At 35.9% G+C, this 15,249-nt stretch overlaps 1 protein-coding gene and 1 non-coding gene across 10 annotated transcripts in view; one reads left to right on the forward strand and one right to left on the reverse strand.

Annotated features, from left to right (window-relative positions):
* ALS2 (alsin Rho guanine nucleotide exchange factor ALS2) overlaps window positions 1-15,249 on the forward strand; it is an 86,248-nt gene that overhangs the window by 39,768 nt on the left and 31,231 nt on the right. For 8 of the 9 annotated variants that reach the window (XM_030854477.2, XM_060302047.1, XM_060302049.1 and 5 more), the window contains 5 exons: window positions 933-1,115; window positions 2,783-2,954; window positions 4,943-5,123; window positions 7,208-7,273; window positions 11,220-11,382. In XM_030854477.2, the coding sequence (XP_030710337.1) occupies window positions 933-1,115; window positions 2,783-2,954; window positions 4,943-5,123; window positions 7,208-7,273; window positions 11,220-11,382 (765 nt within the window). Of the gene's footprint in view, window positions 1-932; window positions 1,116-2,782; window positions 2,955-4,942; window positions 5,124-7,207; window positions 7,274-11,219; window positions 11,383-15,249 lie in introns of those variants that run through there. The other variant, XR_009564563.1, reaches the window with a different exon arrangement.
* Window positions 13,987-14,089, reverse strand: LOC115852947 (U6 spliceosomal RNA). The gene has a single exon (XR_004039329.1). It is a non-coding gene; the product is annotated as a U6 spliceosomal RNA (small nuclear RNA).

Genomic DNA, 15,249 nt, shown 5'->3' on the forward strand with positions numbered 1-15,249 from the left:
ATTAGCAGAACACTTTCTTCAAATGAAACCTTATGCAGAATCCCCTACATAAAACAAATAACTGTGGAACTATTTTAGTTGAAGGATGGAGGTGGGTTGGGGGCAAAACCCTGGCGCCTGCCTTTCCATGGTGGCTCCTGAGTCACTGTGTGGAATCCTAAGGTTTGAAAACCATTGATTTAAGGCAGTGGTTCTCAAACTTTGGCATACATCAGAATCACCTGGAGAGCTTGTCAAAGCAGGTTGCCCGGTCGGACCCCCCAGTAGCAATGTGGCCTGAGTGTACATTTCTCACATGTTCCTAGATGATTGCTGCTGCTGCTGCTGCTGCTGCAAAGACTACTCATTGAGCACCACTGGTCTAGGGGATCCATGTAGATGGGCTTCTAAGGGATCCTGCCTTTTTCAACATCCTGGGACACAGTGAAGTCACATCAGAGAGATAGTGAGTTCCAAGTGGGAAAACAGCTTTAGCACCCATGGGTTTAGTTGTCCAGGATGGAATTTAGCCTTGTTAGATTTTCTTTTCACCTTGATTTTTGTGCACATAGCAGAATATGTAGGGACAAAGGTGTGTCCTAGCTGTCAGAATAGGGCTCTAGAAGTTTCTGGGCCTTTGTTGTACAAGCTGAGTCTGTGGCAACTTCCAAAAATAACAGTGAAAAAATCAAATGTATGGTTTTATCTTTTTAAATTTCAGTTTTTTATAAAACAATCCAGTTCTAAATTTACAGGCTGAACAAGGGTTCCTTCTCACTCCTGCATCTGTTCTGCAGTCAATCGGGTACATTGCTGGGTGAGTTTTGCCATCTAGAGATGTGACTGACTTTGTACTCCACCTGTTCAAGTAACTTAACATTCCATTTCCCGTGGATTTGGAGTTCCATCAGATTCCTTCATCTTGGACAGACAATGTCCTCCTGTCGTTGCAGGTGAACAGTGAAAATGGAGTCTGGAGTGTAGCTGCAGGCCAGGATTATTCCCTGTTTTTAGTGGATACCGAAGACTTCCAGCCTGGATTATGTTACAGTGGCCGGCAGGACCCGACAGAAGGTGACAACCTTCCAGAGAATCACAGTGGTACTAAGACTCCAATACTTCTCTCCTGTAGTAAGGTGAACAGGAATTGGATCCTAAGGCCCACATTCTATAACACATGAGAAGTCTTTTGTTTCTGTTGCTTTTGTATGGTATGCCTGTTATTAAGTGTCTCTGACTAATGTATTTAAAACTGCAAACCAACTTGCCATCCCCCTTCTCTCCTTATCTCCTTTTCCTGCCTTATTTCTTTCCACAGTGCGTATCATCATCCCACACACTATATAGTTTACTTATTTTGTCTATTGTCTGTCCTCCCTTTTACTGTAAGATTCATAAGAGTAGGGGTTTTAGGCTCTCTCATTTACTGTTGGATCCTCATAGTAAATATATTTGTTGAATTAACACCCTCACATAGGGATATTAAAATACATATTTCACAGCGAAGTCTTCTGACTGTGTTCATGGAGTCCTCAGAGATGAATCAGAATAGAAATTGAATAGATGAATTTTTAACTGTAAGTGGGAAGTAAAAATTGCAGGAGCCTGAGGTGGGCTCGTGGCAGACCTGACAGGCCACAAAGAGTGCTCTGTTTCCCATCATTTCCCCTCTTTTCTTAGCTTTTCATCTTGTTTACTACTGTTTCCTCATTTTTCCTTCATTGATCTGAATTTCTTTGCTTTCCTACTTCTTACCTCTTTTTCATAAACATAAAACCATTGGTCTGTTTCTGGTTTTCTTTTTCCCCACTTCAGTAACTCACACCCTCAAAGTGATACACTGCAAGGAAATTAACCCTCAAAGTTAGTACATTCTGGATTTTTTATTCTTACTGACTAATATATCCTATGGATTGTTTTTTATCCTTGGTGTTTGTTTTTATGGCTAAATATGTAAGCTCTGAATGTATATAGGGGTGAGATCTTTCTTGCTAAAGGTAACACTGGCCAAGATTTGGTTCTTGACCTATATTAGACTGTTATTCCAGACATACTAATTGACTCTCTGTAGTTCTTGACCCTGACTCCACATTCCTCATGAAAGATTCCACAGTCCAGATAAAGGATGAAATAGGCTGATGAAAGAGATGAGACTCAATATGTGTCTTTAGTTACCATGGGCTGTTAATAGTCTATTGGCCTGCAGCTTGGTTGCCTATTTTAATAGGGATATGTGACAAAAGGCATCAAAAGTTTTTATTCAGTGGTGTCATGAATAAATGACAAAATCCCCTTTTAAAGAAAACCCCTTTCTGTTGTACTTTTAAAAGATAGCTCCTAGATCGTTGATATTTTGACATACAGCATAGAGATCCTCTCTGCTTTCATCTATTTCATGCAAAAAGGGGTCCTGAGGCATGTGTCTGTATCATTTGAATCTTTGTATATTTAGAGGTTCTGTGGCTCTAACCACATGTAAAATGAAATAAAAGGTATTGTGGGCATAAATAATAGTATAGATGTATATAGTTATATATAGATCATGCTATAGGTATATAACAACAAGGTACTGGTAAACCAGCCCAAAAAATCAAAATAAAACCAAAAACTCTGATTTATAGTGTTTTCCAATTTTTTCTGGTAATTTCCCTATTGCCACTTTCAAACTACTAATGATTTAATAAGCAACTTGCTGCAGAATTCCTGCATTGGCTCTCACCAGCTGATATCAACCAACTTCAGTGCCCAAATTGCTACTAATAAATTATATTTTATCTTTAATCTTTTTCTTTTCCTGTTTTAGCTTGGATATATAAGCAGAGTGACAGCAGGAAAAGACAGCTATCTAGCCTTGGTGGACAAAAACATTATGGGATATATTGCCAGTCTCCATGAGTTGGCTACTACAGAAAGACAGTTCTATTCAAAACTAAGTGATATCAAGTCTCAGATTCTGAGGCCTCTTCTCAGTTTAGGTAAGTAGAACCTCCCCTCTCCCCTCTTTCCACCCACTCAATTATCAGGACTCTTGTTTTATCTGTTTTTTCTATATCACAAAGAAAACTTTTTGTTTGAGTTGTACTCTTCTCCTTTCTTTCCAGTCTCTTCTTTTGTGCACAGATAGTCAACAACTTACAAACTATTTCCACTTTGCCAATAGTCCAGCTGCCCCTATCCTTCCACCCCCAGAGCTCCTTTCACTTGTAGAAGTAGAAAAATGGAGCTTTCAGAAGATTCATGGCAGAGAGGCAGAACAACTTTGGGAAAGTTGATCCTAGGAGTCAGACTTCTAAACAACACTTCTAGCCCCTCTAGTCCTAAGATACCTTACGTTGTATGCTACCCAAATTTTTCATTTTCTTTGTTCTGGTTCTTAGAATTTTATCAGGTAGAACTTCATTTGGATTTACAAGTAGTCTCTAAAAATGTGGATAACTGTAAGAGTGTTAAGGGTCTTACCCAACATTAGCAGGAATTGATTAAATCCAGTCCCTTTTCTTAGCTGTAATCAGTTACAAGAGAGATTGAAGGTAAGGAGACAATATGGGGAAAATAGATTACAATAGTCCTAGATGGGATGCTACTGTCCAGATATACTAGGGTATAGTATATAGACCCCTCTTGGGGTATCGAGAAGGTTAGAAAGGAATGCAAAATGGAGATGGGGGTGGGCTGTTAAAGGTTAACTTCCCGTAGTTCAAAAATTTTTCAGGGTTTGGCCCTACACTCAGAAGATGGACAGGATGTTTTTTTTTTCTCTTTCTTTCTCCTGAACTCCTTGACCCCCTGTGTGGACACAGAATTCAGACCAATACTGTAGTACTTAAATTCTTCCTTGTTCGTACGTCATTTTTCCACTTTAAGGTGACGTTGGCTTGTGTAGGTCAGCCCATTATTTTTAATGGGAAAACGTCTGCTTTTCTTTTTTTTTCTTTTTATTTTTTATTGGAGTATAGTTGCTTTTACTTATTTATTTATTTTTTAATTGGAGTATAGTTGCTTTTCTATTTTTCAAACACCTAACTTCCAGTCTTTCCAAACTCAATCCCTTTGTAAGTTGGGGACTATCTGCATTTGTTTTTGTTTTTAGTATGTTTTGCTTTTTTAAATGTTGTAGAGTTCCTGTTCTATAAATTCCCCTCCAGTGGGTGGGCTCAACACCCCAGGACTTTGGCAAGGGATATGGAAGCAATCCAAGCTGGAAGCTTCCTGGATTGCTCTGAAAGGAAAGTGAAACTTGCCCTTTTCCTGTTCTGATTCCTGATTTCTTTGTTGGTTTTAGCTGGTCTGCTCATCAGCCTCACTGGTTGGAGAAAAGTCCTCCAAATTGGGAGCTTTGGACTGGGAAAAAGCAATAATCTCCTGATGCCCTCTGTAAAGTTAAGAGTGACCAAGGCAGTCTGATTTTTGGATTGCTCTGTCTGCAGTGAAGGGTTGGGCTTGTCCAAGGGACAGGTAGAGCAGAAGTCAGTACAAAAGTTGAAAATGTTAACCAAGCTATAGCTATAGAAGTGAGTTTAATTCCTGGCTGTCACTAACCAGTTTTGTGAAATTAGATAATTCACTTCCTTTCTCTTGGCCTTAGATGACTTATCTTCAAAATGAGAGGAGAATTGGATTAGCACAGTGGTTCTCAAATTTGGCTGGTCTTCAGAATTACTGGAAGGCACTTTTTAAAAAAAATATATCCATCAGGGGATCCTAACTTTGGCCTACTGAGTCAGAATCTGTAGGGTCCTGTGAATGTTTTTAACAGGTTCCTCAAATGACTGGCTACCGTGATCTCTGAATTTGCCTTTTTTTTTTTTTTTAAACACTGATTATTTAGGCTCCATAGTTGAGAGTACATCTCAGCATGTTAAGTATTTTTAGAAGAGGGAAATTCGTAATCTTGGTCATAAAAAAGTGTTCAGATAATGAATCTTTCGGTTATGTTATCATCATCATCATCATTTTGTTCCAGAAAACTTGGGCACTGCAAGTACAGTCCAGCTGTTGCAGGAGGTAGCAAGCCGGTTCAGCAAGCTGTGTTACCTAATTGGTCAACATGGAACCTCACTGAGCAGCTTCCTTCAGGGGATAAAGGAAGCCAGGAGTTTGGTCATCCTGAAGCATGCAAGCCTCTTCTTGGATAGTTATACAGAGCAAGTATCCAGTCCTGTGTCATGTTGAGTCTCTGCAGGGTTATTCTGCCAAGGAGAACAGTCCCTTAATCAAAAGAGACTAGATTAGGGAGAGTGCTATAATATAAGGTAATAGAAATTGCAAAGCAGCGTTTTAATCTTAAGACAACTATAGTTCTGCATTGCTAAAATTTTAGTTTGCTGTAAGAGGGGAAAAAAGATTTCAATATAATGCATTCTCAAATTTCCTTCTGTATTCTAGCAGAATGATTGACAGTGTACTTAGTTTACAAAAAAGTATTATAATAAATATTGTTCTTTGGAGAACAATTTTGTTTCCTGAAGTAAATTATACTAAAATTTGAGGAAATAGGTAACTAAGCAATTATTTTAAGACCAACTGTTGATTGTAAATATGGAGCTCTTCCAGTGCCTGCTTTTCACTATTGTGTACATGGGGAGTTTAAAGACCAAACTACCTTTAAAATAACGATATTTTTGTAATAAAACCTAAGGTAGTGATCCAAGGTTCTTTTCATGTTTTTCAAGTAAAATATCCCAACTGTATTTGAAATTTTAAGTATTTCTCACTTTTTCTTATGTAAGGCATAATTTAAGTGTTATTTTAATGTATATTAGGTCCTGCTGTTGGTCTGAAGTGTAGATTTTAAAGTCACCCATAATCCTACCACCAGAAATAACCATTGTTAATAATCTTAGTGTATCTCCTTTCAGACTTAAGGCATATATGTGCAGATAGATGTATCTAAGCAAAATTAAATATATTTGAAGCTATGGTCTGGGAGGAAATACCCTGATTAGAGTCTTTTAAGTCATCATATTTCAGATATAAAAAAAGTAGCATAATATAATACGAATTTACTTTTTGAAACTAGATTTTTTTGTGTGTGAAAGTTTCAGCTTTTACTAGTATTTATTTTTCTTTTTTGACTTGTACAGATCTCATAATGTATTTCTTCTTTTTCTGCTCTGATACATCAGGACTTATGCTTGGAAATGCTTTTATTTTGATACCTTGGGCTTTTTTTTTTAGTGTAATAATGTATTCATATAGATCAGGCAAGTAAAAAAATCTTGATTTGTTTATGAATTTTTAAAATTATTATTATTTTTTAGATGTTGGGGGTAGGAGTTTATTAATTAATTAATTTTTGCTGTGTTGGGTCTTCGTTTCTGTGTGAGGGCTTTCTCTAGCTGTGGCAAGTGGGGGCCACTCTTCATCGCGGTGCGCGGGCCTCTCACTATCGCGGCCTCTCTTGTTGCGGAGCACAGGCTCCAGACGTGCAGGCTCAGTAGTTGTGGCTCACGGGCCTAGTTGCTCCGCGGCATGTGGGATCCTCCCAGATCAGGGCTCGAACCCGTGTCCCCTGCAGTAGCAGGCAGATTCTCAACCACTGCGCCACCAGGGAAGCGCAAATTATTTTTAATTGTGGTAAAATACCACATAACAAAATTTACCACTGTAACCATTTTTAAGTGTTCAGTACCTTGGGCTGGTTTTAGTAGGAATTTGCCTTCTCTCTCAAAGTCAATTGATTCCATTTACTGGCCCAGGAGTGTGAAAGAAATGTACATGGTGCAAAGCAGTATTTCAAGACTTATTCTTTAACTGTACATCAATACTTAACCAACATTTTCTAACCCTTCTTCACTTAAGCTCTTTTAACATATTTTCTTACCTTCTCTATTGTTTATTTCTGAAGAATTAATTGGGAAACCTAAAGAGAAGATTAGAGAAAATTTTTATTAAAAATCCAACAATTTTAGTCATCTTTTCTCATGTTTTTTAAGTTACCAAAGTAAAATCTACCAAGTAAATTCTCGCATCTTCTGCATAACTTTAGGCGTTTTAAAAAAATTCTTATTAACATCTTTACTGAAATGGCTTTTTTCTCCTGACTGTTGTGATCATGTAACCTGCCCTTCTCTTCACTCCTTTACAGTTCATGAATGTTATTATCACAAAAGTTCTGAAACTCGCTGATGAGATTCCAAGAAGTATCTATTCCAGATGCATGTTCAAAAACTGAAGAGCAAATTTACTGTTTAACACTAATATACATGTGTTTTCTTTTTTGCTCAAGGTATTGCACATCTATTACAAATTTCCTGGTTATGGGAGGATTCCAGCTTCTTGCTAAGCCTGCCATGTAAGCAAATACATACTTTACAGTTATTATTCTAACAACCAAAGATCATGTTTTATAGCATTCTGTGTTTTTGAGTGCCCAGGAAAAGCTTTGACTTGGTCCTTGTGCCAAACAAATCAAAATATAGACTTTCACTAAATCTTATAAAAGATAGGTGTTATTAGCTCCTTATTATCATTGGAAGTAGCATGGTATTGAAAAAGCCACAAGATCTGGGTCCTTCTTTACTGCTACCACTGATTATCCCCAAGACTTTGGACAGCTCTCCTCACCAAATTGAGCCTAACTTTTTTTCTCTGAAAAATGGGAATGTTCTCTCCCCAGTTGTGAGGAACAAATATTTATGTGATAGTACAGAGAAAAGTGCAAAGTGTTGCACAAATGGAAAGTTTTCGCATTTAGTCTCTGGGTAAGTAATAAATATAAAAGCCCCTTGCATGAGCCAGCCATTCTGAACTGTGTAGTTTCTCAACAAGTGTTGACCTAGCAAGAAAGACAGGTTTAAAAAATCAGTTATATTTAATCAGTTATATTTTAATCAGTTATATTTTAAACTGATTTAATATTTTAATCAGTTATATTTTATATTTTAATATATTATACTCACAACCAAGATTGAAGTTTAAACCCAGATGTCAGTGTTTTGCCATGTTTGCTTTTGATCTTATATCCTAATAGAAAGAATAGTAATGACTGTGTCTCATTTCTGGTTTTAAAGGGAATGCTTTTAATATTTCACCATTCAACATGATTGCCTTAGGGTTTTGGTAAATATTATTTATAGGGTTAAACAGCTCCCTTCTAAAACTTGAAGAGCAATTGATTTTTAAAAAATGTTAAATATCCTTGCGTTCCCAAGGTAAATTCAGTGCTCTTTATGTATTAGTTTTTTATACATTTCTGGATTCAATTTGCTAATATTTAAGATGTTTGCATTTATGTGAATATGATGTTTTCTTTCTCTTCTGAACTTGCCCAGTTTTGGTAAGAGGATTGTACTAGTAATTATAAAATGAGTTAGGGAGCTTCCTCTCTTTTTCTATCAAAGTACAGATGAGGATTATCTGTACTTTGAAGATTTGGTAGAAATCATCTGTTAAAAAGCATGGTCTTCAAGGGAGCATTTACTGTAGGGAGTTTTTAAGCTACTATTTGTTTTTTTTAATGAATAGGTCTGTTCAAGTCTTTATTTCTTCTTTCAGCTTCAATTGTTTATACTTTTCTGGAAAATTGTTTCAAATTTATTGGCATAATATTTTTATCATTGTCTTAAGATGTGTTCACCTCTATAATTTGTTGTAGCTCCTATTTTCCATCCCTATTATTATTTATTTGAGCCTTTTATCTTATTATCTTGGTCAGTCTTGTCAGCAGTTTACCCTTTTTTGTTACTCTTTTCAAAGATTAAGCTGTAATTAATCCTTTCCTTTCTTTGTTTTCTGTTTCACTAATTTCTGTTTTTTATTTCCTTCTACTTCATGTTCACCTGTTCATGTCTTCCAACTTCATGAGTTTAGCATTTAGTTCATTAATTTTTCAATCTTTTAATTTTTCTAAAGTGCTCATCTAAGGCTATAAATTTCCCTCTAAGTGTTGCTTTAGCTGTATGTAAAAAGTTTTGATCCATTTTGTTTTTGTAGTCATTCAGTTCTAAATATTTCTCTGCTTTCCATCATGATTTGACTCATGTCACGTGCTCATTCATTTCCAAAATATAGGGGTTTAGCCTTTATTTTTTTAATGACAGGTTAAAGAGTGTTATATTTTAAACTTATGTAGTAATTTTTAAATCCTTGATCTTGCTATTTTGTTTAATATTAATATTATGACACCGCTTTTTATTCTTTTACTTTTTAGCCCTTCTGTAATGTAACCTTCCTCTAGTATTTCAGAGTCGAGTTCTCAAGGGTTGACCTGATTCCTTGTTAGAGCAGCTAAAGCAAATGACATAAGTGAAAGCCTCTTGCGAGAGCCTGGACAAGTGGAAAGCAATTAATGAACTCTGGGTGACTCTGAGCTGTGGAAGCAGATATTAAGTTTGGATTTGGGCAGCATTTCCTAAACAGTGGTTCATGAACCCCAGGGTTTTACATAGTTAAAGGCAGTAATGACATTTTTTTAACTTCTATTTACAAAATCAGTAATTTAAGTTACTTTAAGGTATTCATTTAAAAAGAGAGCACTTTGAGAATCTCTAGAGTATAGGTATTGAGCCCATGGGCAGTTAGTGAATCTGCCTAAGCTTTCATCACTTAGCTGGTTTATCACTTAGCCATTCACCTCAGGCTAGCCTGGTGGTTTGATCATCAGATATATATATTTTTAATATTGTGGTAAAATATACATATATATATATATACCACATTTTGATTATCCATTCATCTGTCAATGGACACTTGGGTGGTTTTTTACCTTTAATATATTTATTTTTTGAATAACAAGTGCAAACCTAGCCATATAAGGAAAGAGCAATATTGCCACTATTGGATTCAAAGCTCCCAAGAGAAGATGAGCTAAACAGAGTAGTTCAGGTTTTCTGAGAGCATACTAGGGCCCCTTTTGGGAAAGTCTACAGGCAAGAACTTGAGTGAGTCCAGAAAGGTAATAGGGATTTACAAGTGTTGGAACATTTCTGGTCTAGTACTGGGCATCCAGAAGAAATGTGGTCAGAGGGAGTATGTGTTCACCATGTACCACCTCCATCTCTCAGGAGCAGGTCAAAGCAGAATACTTCTGTAGGGTTAAATAAGTTTCCCCAGCTGATCTCAGCAATAGGATGTGGTGGAGGAAGTAGGAACATCCAACAGGCCAATATAAACAAAAATCTGGGCCATGTTCCTCGGGGCACGCTCTCTTAATTGCATTATAAAACAGTCCACTTTGTGCCGTTGAACTTATGGGTTCCTGGAAATTATTACATATTTTTCCATCTTTCTAAGATAATATTTTATAATTTCTGAGTTAAACATCTCTTTATTCCATAGTTCTCTAAGGGATTATAAAATTATTCATTTTTGCTTTATAGTCTTGTGTGACGTTGTTTTGTTTGAAGCCTTGTAGCTGAGAATTGTAGTGTAGTGCTTGTAAAGCACTCAGGGTGGTACCTGGCACAGAATTATTGTTCATTAAGTGGCAGATAATGAGTATTGCTCTGTTCCACCAACTCTTACTACTTTACAAATCTTTTAAGTGTTTTAGTCTGGTGAGCATAGTCTCAATGGGTTACTAATCAGGCTTAAAATTTGCAGTAAAATTTTAATTATGAACTTATATATAATTGAATATAAAAACTAAATGTTGGCTTCAGTTTGAATGCTTTTGACAGTGTCAACATTAAAATCTGCACATGTAATTTGCTTTACTATTTCCTGTTAATTGTAGTACTGGTACCTACAGCTTTTTGTTACTGTCGTGTAATAAACTCTTATTAGATGATAAACAATTAAAAAAAAGAAGAAATTAGAAGTATTTTAATATTCCACGCCAATTCTGTTAGAGCAAAGAGCTTTGTTTTTTCCTCCAGTATTTCTGTGTAGCACAACTAATTAGAGCAGTTAGTCTTGCCATTTATTGCTGTAACTTCTGGCTTGGAAATTAACAGGTAAATGTGTCAGCTGGTCTCCAATTATTCCCTGAAACTGTGGGATGTATGATTCATTTCCTAGAACTTCAGGCACAAGCCTGTGATTAACCATCTCTATTACAGAGTTACTACTGCTACCATTTGCTACTTTTTATACCCCCAAATCCCATTTTATAGGCAGGGAAATTCTTTTAATTACATCTGGTTTATTTCATTGTATTAATCTTCTGGTGCTTTCTTTCATAGCACCTAAAAATGTACATTTTGAAAAAGGTAGTATCAAGTGAAATATGTCTACTCAATATCATGCATGTCGTCAGTACCAAAATGATTAACTGAATCCCTGTTTTTCTCTACCTTCAGTGATTTCCTAAATAAAAACCAGGAACTATTGCAAGATTTATCAGAAGTGAATGATGAAAACACCCAATTGATGGAAATATTGAATACCTTGTTTTTCTTGCCAATCAGACGACTTCATAATTATGCCAAAGTTTTGCTAAAGCTTGCTACTTGTTTTGAAGTGGTAAGCTCTCATGTATACCTCCTTTGGACACTTGGGAAGTCAAGGATCATAGTTTGTTTGTTTGTTTGTTTGTTTGTTTGAATTATGCTACCCCAAGATCTGGAGCTACACTAATTTAATATTTATAATGTGTCTAAATTTATTTTTCTTCAGGGAAATGAAAGAAGAAAGTATGACTGTAGGTATATCTAGTGTTCTTTGCTGTAGATTCAGTTTCCTCTCAGGACCTTAACAAGATTAATTTTATTCATTTTATGAAAGTCTAAAGTTGAGACCCAGTTGTGCTACTCAGTCAATAGTTGTCCAAGTTTGAGTACATACTGAGTACAATTACACAGAACTGTTTAAAACCCTGCCTTCCTATATAATGACTCACACTTGTACGGCAGTGGCATCAGCACCTAGCCTGGACTCATGATAGACTTATGCCAGGTATTTGGGTCACCTTGGCATATGCTATGAGAAATCACAGTGTTGCAAGATTTTCTCAAATGTTAATGAGTTCACTTTCTGTATTAAATTAGTTAGGTGGAGTCCTAGAAAATTAGCACTGCTCTAGGATATGGGTATATGTTAAAGCTGGTCCTAAGGCAGTCACCTTTGAAATTGTACTGAAACGTGTTGTTTTATTTTGTTTCAATTCTGAAGGGCTCCAGAGAAACCATAATGATTCTAGTGTTTCTTATAGTTCAGGATTTTTCAAATCTTGGAATCTATCTCCTTCTCTGGACAGATATTGTCTCCAGAGTGATCTAGGAATTGATGTGGCCTTTCTACGTTTGATCCTACTGTGGTCTTGTGGGTCTGTTCTTTTGTCTGTTTTCAGTGTTACCCCAAACTGATCTAATTTCAGCTATGAAGGTTTGAGCTACACAAATATCCCAATGAGATACAGATTTCACTCAGTATGTCCTTAATTAATCAAAAATCAGCTAGATCAGCTTGGAATTGTTCAGAGTCTGATACTGTACTATTTCCAGTCTGAAGAGTCCTAATTCTGTGTAAAAAATCCACGCTCTTTTAGTTTGGAATTAAAGGCCCTTCACAGTCTGATACTCTCTTTTGTTTCTAGCCTTATAGTCTACCCTGTGTCCTACATGTTAGTTCAGATTCCCTGGATATAGTTCTCATATGCTTTATATTTCCTCTATCCTCATTATGGGAAACCTTCAAGGCTTGAGTCAAAAATCTTTTCCTCATGAAAATGAAGCCCTCTCTGACCATACTCCACTCCTTTCCCTGCCCATCTCTTATTCCCTTCTCTGTGTTTTGCTAGTACTTTTTGTCCCCATTATTTTCTTATCACATTATGTCGGTGATCCTCAGCCAGGGTTGGGGATCAAAATCGTCTGTGTTTTTCAAAACACGTGGCTATGTTCCATCACTGCGAATTGTTATTTAGTAAGTGTAAGGTATAGCTGAGACATTATATGTGTATAAAATTATTTAAATAAAAATAATACCTAATATTTATTAAATGCGCTCCATGTGCCATGTACTGTTCTAAGCATGTTATATATATTCATTTAATCTCCACATCGACTCTGTGAAATAGATATTATTACTATCATCCCCCTTTTTCAGATGAGAGAATTGAGGCATAGCTGAGAATTGGTAGAGCTAGAATTCATATCAGAGCATTCTGGCTCCAGAGTCTCTTCCTTTGACTATTTTACTATATTGTCTCTTCCAATAACCTATTAACAAAACCAATGTATTATTCTGGTATGTTATATGTTTTTCTGTCTTCTCTGCCTAGTTATAAGCTCCCAGAAGACAAAGATTGTGCCTTACTTATTTTTTTATCCCTAGCATTCAACAGAATATTCCATATGTAGTAGATACCATTAAATGTTCCTTAAATGAATGGAAAAAATGGATATGAATGACTGAGAACTGTGGAATGTAAAGTAATTACGAATGTGAGGAATCATCTTTTCATCTTACCTTCTCCTCACTCTCCACAAGACACTGCAATTATACCCTATCCCGTGGTTGATTCTCAAAGCTTGGTCACAGACACCTGGGGGTTCTAGAGACCCTTTCAGGAGATGGCAGGATCAAACTGTTTTCAGGACAGTACTAAGACATTTGCTGATTACACTGTGTTGTCGTTTGCACTGATGGTGCAGAGATAAAGATGGGTCAAACTGCTGGCTCCTTAGCATGAATCAAGGCAGTGGCACCAAACTATACTCAGTCATTGTGTTCTTTGCTGGCATGTACTTGCAGTTAATAAACAAACAAAAAATTGCCAATTTCACTTAAAAAACATTCTTGGTAAAGCAGTAAAAATTATTCTTTTTAACATCAACCACTGAGTATACATCTTTAAAAAAAAAGAGAGAGATATAATTGACATATAACATTTTATTAGTTTCAGGTATACAACATAGTGATTCAATATATGTACATATTATGAAATGACCACAGTAAGTCTAGTTAAATTTATCACCACACACAGAAATACAACATCTTTTTAATATTCTGCATGATGAAATGGGGAGTACACAGAAAGCAGCTCTGCTGCATCCCAAAGTATGAATGTTTTTCAAGGAAAAGCACAAGATTGAGATCGTTTGAGTTGAAAGCTGCCTTTTTCTTTTAAATGTGGAATGCTTCACAAATTTGCACGTCCTTGCTCAGGGGCCATACTAATCTTCTGCTTATCGTTCCAATTTTAGTATATGTGCTGCTGAAGCAGCACTTTTTTTTTTTTTTAACTTGAAAGAACAATTGACAGATAAACTGTGGTTATTCAGTCTTGGGTATTTGACAGATACTTTCTCAAAAAAGGGGGTTAAATGAGCCTGTCACTTCAAGGAGAACAACTGACAGTATTTGTTGCCAATGATAAAATCTGAATTTTTAAGCAAAAATTAAAATGTGGAAAACGTGTGTATCACTACAAGCTTGGCATTTTTCCAATATTTAAAGACTTTCTGATGAGATTGGTGACGATTTAATGTGCTTTTTGATACAATAAAATGTATCAACATTTGGAAGATCTGCATAATTCACTGAACCAGTATTTTTCAAACGTCCAATTCACACGTTATAAAATCATGCATAGGTTTTAAAAAAAAATCTATTCAAAATGTAGGATAGACCAGTGAATTTTAATGTAACAGGATACAAAGAGTTTGATGTAGTTTCAGATTCCACATTTTAGCTACTCTTTAAGAAACTACCACTTAACAAGTTTTGGTATAGTTTCAAAGGAGAATATCCACAATTATATGAAATGGCTATTAAAATCCTCCTCCTTTTCCGACTAAATATCTTTAAAAAGCAAGATTTTCTTCATTTATTTCAAATAAAGAATCTTAACAGATTAAATGCAGTGGCAGATATGAAAATCCAGCCGTCATCTTTTAAGTCAGATAATAAAGAGATTGGAAAAGATGTAGAACAATGCCACTTTTCTCATGAAACATTTTTTTGTTTTGGAAATTTTAGTTATTTTTCATTAAAAATGTTATTGTATTTGAAGTGAGTTAATAAAGATATAAAGTTTTTTAAACTTTATTCTCTGATATGGTAAATATCAGGAGATAATAACCCACAGAAGCAAAACAGAGAGATCCCGAGACCAAAACCCCTGAGAATTCCTGGCCTATCCTGAGTTCTCTGCTGCTCTCCTCACTGATAATTGTCAGTGTATATTTCTTGTCCCCTTGAGTTCTTCCCCTATTGCATATGTACCTGTGTGTGGTAGGATTTTCTGGAACCAGTCTTCTTTTTCCTCAGCTCCCTTTAGTGTACCATATCTGTTCTTAGGCTGGCTTCCCTCCCTAAATTATTACTACATATCTAAACCACACTGAGTCTACAAATTCTGGACAATTGTTTTATATTCTTTTTTCC

The sequence above is a fragment of the Globicephala melas genome, chromosome 7 (genome assembly GCF_963455315.2).
Source record: "Globicephala melas chromosome 7, mGloMel1.2, whole genome shotgun sequence".
Taxonomy (NCBI): domain Eukaryota; kingdom Metazoa; phylum Chordata; class Mammalia; order Artiodactyla; family Delphinidae; genus Globicephala; species Globicephala melas.